The sequence below is a fragment of the Peromyscus eremicus genome, chromosome 1 (genome assembly GCF_949786415.1).
Source record: "Peromyscus eremicus chromosome 1, PerEre_H2_v1, whole genome shotgun sequence".
Classification (NCBI taxonomy): Eukaryota; Metazoa; Chordata; class Mammalia; order Rodentia; family Cricetidae; genus Peromyscus; species Peromyscus eremicus.
Window position 1 is genome coordinate 170,826,365 of NC_081416.1, and position 6,000 is coordinate 170,832,364.

General features: G+C 47.6%; 1 protein-coding gene across 1 annotated transcript in view; it reads left to right on the forward strand.

Annotated features, from left to right (window-relative positions):
- LOC131896624 (MHC class I-like protein MILL2) overlaps nt 1-5,210 on the forward strand; it is an 83,224-nt gene extending 78,014 nt beyond the window's left edge. The window contains 4 exon segments of the mRNA XM_059247405.1: nt 827-1,089; nt 1,306-1,578; nt 4,206-4,507; nt 4,510-5,210. Of these exon segments, the coding sequence (XP_059103388.1) occupies nt 827-1,089; nt 1,306-1,578; nt 4,206-4,507; nt 4,510-4,719 (1,048 nt within the window). The 3' untranslated portion in view covers nt 4,720-5,210.
- The last annotated feature ends 790 nt before the right edge of the window (nt 5,211-6,000 follow it).

Genomic DNA, 6,000 nt, shown 5'->3' on the forward strand with positions numbered 1-6,000 from the left:
CACCCATAGATTCCTATGGCTCACTGAGATCCCACAGGCCACAGACATTAACACAGACCCCAGGTGCAACTGGACTATGGACCCAGACATGATCCTCAGCAGCAGCCATGTCTGGATGTCACCATTGCCCCAGGTGGCAGTGCAGTGCAGTCCACTCAGATTGACATGGCCCCAGCAACACTGTAGCCCTCAGACACAAACATGTCTCCAGAGCTCAGGTATCTGCAAGGCTGTCCACGGTAACAGGAGTCTTGAACACAACACAGACCCTTGCTGCAGTGGGGCCACACCCATGACATGGCCTTCAGAAGCAGCTCTGGCTGGGTTGTCACCATTACACTGGCAGCAGTACAGGCCACTCAGATCTGCACGGTGCCAGCTGCAGCATGGATGGTCCTTGGGCACCAACATGGTCCAGGTTGGCTGATCAGACTCAGGCAACCACACAGACTTCGGTTGCAACAGGAACCACAAATATTGAATCAGGCCCTGGCGGCTGTAAGGCCACAGACACACACATATGACCCTCAGCAGCAGCCCAGACAACACCAGGGCCCTGGGTGGCAGCAGAAGACACCCAGAGCACCATGGCTTCGTGGTTCCCAGGACCTCAGACACCAGAAGTCAATTTTCATCTCTCTACTACAGTCTTTCTGACTCTCACTCTCCCACTCCTTTTCTCTTTCATGCTCTAAAGAAACACTCCTCTTGGCTTCTCACACTCACACAGGAACACAACACAGTCTGAGCTCAATTCCTCAAGGCACAGCTGACTGTGAAAACCATCAAGTCGTTAATTGTGTCTTCTTTCTCTTCCTCTCTCAAGAACACATACTCTGCACTATGACCTCATGGCTTTGTCTCAGGAGGGGTCAAGGGAGTCCCAATTCAGAGCCCTGGGATACATTGACGATGTGCTCTTCCTGTGCCGTGATGGCTACAGGAGAAGAGCAGAACCCTGGGGGCCTAGGATCAAGAGACAAGGAGGAGCTGAGATCTGGACAAGAGAGACTGAGGACATGCAGGAGAAGGAGGAGCAACTCAGGAGGATGCTGACTGAGGTCATGACCCAGAAGGGCCAGCGTGGAGGTGAGCAGGCAGAGACAGAAGCACATAATTCAATTCTGGTCTCTAAAGTCAGGGTTGGGGGCTGGACACAGCTGGGATGATTGAATAAACTAGTGATGCTTCTGTGAGGGATGCAGGACCTGAATCCTGAGAGGTCACAGGATGTGCCCAACTCACCTTAAGACAGAAATAAGGTCCTTAAAAATAAGGTGACAAGTCTCTGCCTGGTATGGCCAGGCATTCACACCCTTCAGGCAACTTTTGGCTGTGAAACCCAAGGAAACAACACTGGAGGCTTCTGGCGCTTGGGCTATGACGGGCAAGACTTCCTCACCTTTGACCAGAAGAGCCCAACATGGAAAGTGTCCGTGCCTTCAGCACACTCATCCAAGACCTTCTGGGAGAGACATGGCCCCAGTGTGGAACAAGTTCAGACTTTTCTGAATGACATATGTCCTGACCGTCTCCAGAGATATTCGATTTATTTGGGGAGCCAATTGATGGATACAGGTACTGACTATGGGTGCTTGGGTCCATTCACTGAGTCTAACTGCATCTTGCCACAGTGCTTATGAGGTATTGGATTCTCACTAAATTAGACAAGCCTCACATAGTCTAAGGTGACACTCAGATGGAGTGTGAGTGATCTCCCAGAGCCTCTGTTGTGTACCTTAAGTGGGGAAGCTTAGGTATCTCTGACATGAGTGCATAGTTATAAGTCCCCAGATGTCAGTAATCTTAGATTTCACTCAATTGCCCTACATTCTGGGGTGTTCACTTTGAAGAACTGAGACAACTGGGTGTGTGGAGTCCTGTCCCTTAGGTGGGGTCATCATGATAGAGAGTTGAAATAGGAGACTTCTGCCCCTGGAGCTGGTTCACAACCTATTCTGTGCCATGGGTCAAAGTCATTCTGCTCTTGTTCTGGTCTTGATTAAGGAAGATCAAGTTCAATGCTTCTTCTTCAATTTAATCTTGTGACAAAAACACAGAGCAGTAAGGGGCCTTTGGGTCCTTGTGCTCACAGATAAGCACCAGGGGACCCAGAAATGTTGAACACAAAGGGTTGTCTCTTCCAAGGGAGAGATGTTTTCCACCCAGGAATTTGGGAGCAGAGAGATGTGGGTAAGAGCCTTCTGACCTTTGAGCAATCTGTATGATCAGGGCACACAGGCTCCCCAAGACCCTTATCCTAATCTTGTTTGACTCATCCAATCTACAACACTATCCTCCTCCAGACCTTCATCATGAACTTGTTTATCATGAGCCTATTTCTTCAGTTAACCTATAGAATCTATTTTTATGGATGACGTCACTGGTACCTTACAAGACTTTTGATGTAGTCATGTCCTAAGCTTTGTGCGCACACAGGATTAAGTTAATTATCACCAGGAATCTTTTTTGCCAATCGTACTGAACTTAAATATACTTAAAACAAACTACCCAGGATCAGACTCTCAAAGTCTAAACTAACACTGGCTACTGCTCAGTGTTGAACCAGACTTCCTTCTTGCCTATTATGGATCGACATTCTCTGCTGGGCATCATGTTCACAGAGACTCCCACAAAGAGTGTGCACAGAAACCAGTGTGGTGAGAGGGCAGTCAGGATGAAGAAACTACTTATCATCCAGGAATCTTCAAGGGGAAAGACTTAAAGCCTTAGGCAAACAATCAGGACCCCGGTCAGTTCCCTGTCCTAGGAAGGATGGTCCCTCACTGTGCCTTACAGCATGCAGAACAGGCTTTCTTTTCTTCTGTGGAATAAGGAGCTACAGTCCACTGAGGTCAGGTGTCCAGTCCCTGTAGAACAGGGAAGCTCTTTGTCCCATCAGTGTCTACGAAGTCTTCTGCATCACAGGCTGGATCAGCTGGCCTCTGACAGCGAGATTTTCATGTCCTCTCAAGTTCTCCAGGTAGGTGGTGGCTGACACCCATAGATTGTCAGGGGCCAGTGGAGCTGTGTGTGACTCTCATGTACTCATCTGACCACAGGTGGCCTGTCTCCCAGGGAAAGGAGGCTGGAGAAAATATCCACAGGGTGACACTATATAATAACTGGTTGTCCTGCCCTCAGGTTCTCACCAGGAAAGGCCTTTGGGGTCCTCAGCCTCACTGAGCTCTGCCTTGTCTTTCAGCAGCTGTGCAGGAGATGACTGTGACCCACCACAGTTCTGCAGTGGGGTGGCACACTCTGACCTGCTTTTTTTCTAACCTGTGTCTTTGCCATCCCCACCCCCAAGTTGGGGCATGGCAGATGGCACAGTGGGTAAGAGTTCTGGTTGATCTTGCAGAGGACCCAGGGTGAATTCCCAGTATCCATGAGGGGGCTTAACATCATTTGTCACTCCAGGTCTAGGGGATCCAATACCATTGGCTGACTTTTGTAAGCACTAGGTTACACATGGTACATGTACATTCTTGCAGGCAAAACATTTATATACATAAAATAAAGTAAACAATTCTAAAATATTTAAAAGATCAACTTTTATTTTTTATTTGGCTTGTCTTTTTCAGAAAACAGAGTTTCGTCATTCACCTACCACCTGCCTCTACCTTTCTAGTGTTATGATAATGGACCTGTCTGGGATCTGAAATGTGATGTTTAAAGCTTTAGATAAATCTTGTAACAGAAAATAGAGGTTGTCCTGGGATATTAGTGGAGGAAGAAAGATACTGGTCATCAGTTTTTGGCCAACTCCAGGAACAAAGAATCATGGCCACAGTCAGCTGACTGTACTTAGAGAGTCCCTCACCTGTCCCCTAGAGACTGCGGAGCTGGCTTTGTCCTAGAGAAGAGGCACAGCCCACCACGGTCTGATCTGTGGCCCCTATAAACACTGAGCCTCTGTCCTCTCAGTGCCTGTTGTTCATCTGTGACCTGTGCTGGAAAGAGGAACTGCTGGCCTGTGACAGCAGGGACACCCTGTCCTCTCATCATCAGCATGTAAAGAAGGGACTGACTCTCAAGAGCCAGTGGAGCTGAGCCCCAGCCTCCCACAGTCCTATAGCCACTGGGAGCTGTGCCATCTAGTGGGCGCCGGGCAGTGAATGTGAACAAGATGATTCTTCTGGGCGACACTCCATTCAGAGATTGAAAGGTCCTCATCTTAACTGACCCACTTTATCATCTCTCAGGTCCTCCGAAGGTGACAGTGTCCAGAAGGCCATACCCAGTGGGCAGGATCACCCTGATGTGCCGGGCTTTTAATCTGTATCCTGCTGTGGCCACCCTGGCCTGGCTTCAGCATGGGAAGCCGGCACAGCAGCATACCTTTGGGCCTGGGACCATCCTGCCCAGCGGAAATGAGACCTTCCAGACCTGGGTGTCTGTTTGGGTTCTTCCTGGACAGGAACCACAGTTCACCTGTCGCCTGAGGCACCGCAGCAAGAACATTGAGGTCCCTACACTCCTTGGTGAGAAAATAGGGCAAGCATCCCTCCTAAGAGTGTGGGAGGCGTGGTCGGGAAGCCCCTGTGGAGTACAATCACTACAGCTTTTGTTGTGACTTCCAGAACCTCAAGCCAGGAAAACTGGTGGAGCCACCAGCTCAGTTTCTGCTCTTGTGGCTTCTGCTTTTCCTGCCGTGTTGGTATTTCTAGGCCGGGCCTAGAGCAGCAAGAACACACAGGACAGCAAGAGACCAGGTGAGCATCCCTGCAGGGTGTGAAAGAGAGTGACAGGCCTTTTCTTCTCTTTGTAAATTGTACAGGTAGAAAGGTAGTCACATAAGCGACTTTTTGCCCCACTGGTGAAGGGAAGGACCCCAGGAGCCACCATTAACCTATTAACCTCCCCCGCTGTTGGGAGGCAGCGCCCCCTGGTGGATGTACGGTGCTGCTTCCCATGTGTTCTTAGATACATTAGGAAACACAGGGGCAGGAAAGCAGGCAGGACACTCACAGCTAAGTCCAGATCGTGGCAAACCAGAAATGTTCCCGTCTCTTCAGCAAATACACAGGATGCATAGAGCCAAACAATACAGAGGGAGACTTGGTAGCCCAAAAGATGATTGAGAGGCAGGCAATTCACCCGATGATGATGATGTCTATTCCAATTAGCATCTTGATTCAAACATGGAAACTTCTCCTCAAAAGATATTCATGAATCATCTGGTTGAGACAGTGTATGTATACATAAGTACAGACATTTAAAGATTTTGAAGATATTTTAATCCCTGTGGTGTTTTTAAATCTATCAATAATGAGATGGATCTTTAAGATCCAATGCAGGACTTCTGGTCTATCTTCTAGGTTGAACTACTCTCTTTCTACCTTCAGCCACGGCAGCCTAAAACAATCACAACAAAATTTGTTGGATATTAATACTCCTTCACTTTAAAAGGAAGTGAGCTGGGCGGCGGTGCCCCATGCCTTTAATCCCAGCACTTTGGAGGCAAAGCCAGGCGGATCTCTGTGAGTTCGAGGCCAGCCTGGTCTACAGAGCGAGATCCAGGACAGGAACCAAAACTACACAGAGAAACCCTGTCTTGAAGAACAACCAAAGGAAAAAAAAAAGAGGTGAATTGGCCCTCCTAATTCATTTTATTTTAAAAATAATAAAGGGAAATGTATGTATACTACTATAGTGTTGTTAAAAATAAAATTGCTGTAAAGATAAGGAGATAAGGTATAAAAACTATAAAAATATAAAAATTATTTAGTGCATAAAGATTGATGTATAAAGATTATATGGATGTATGGCTTCAGAATGGGAAACTAAATGGCTTTTATAAGTTACAAAGGTCTGAGTAAGTTCTCTAATGTGTTTAAGGATCAGACTTGAAAATAATACATATGATATTAGTTTCTAAGGTCTGAGATTAACAATTACAGAAAACTGGCTGTAAAGTATGTCCAATCAAGGTGGGGGTGGGGTCGGGAATCAGGTGGGGTGGTTTGGGGGAGAGTACTGAAAGAACCAACAGGGAAG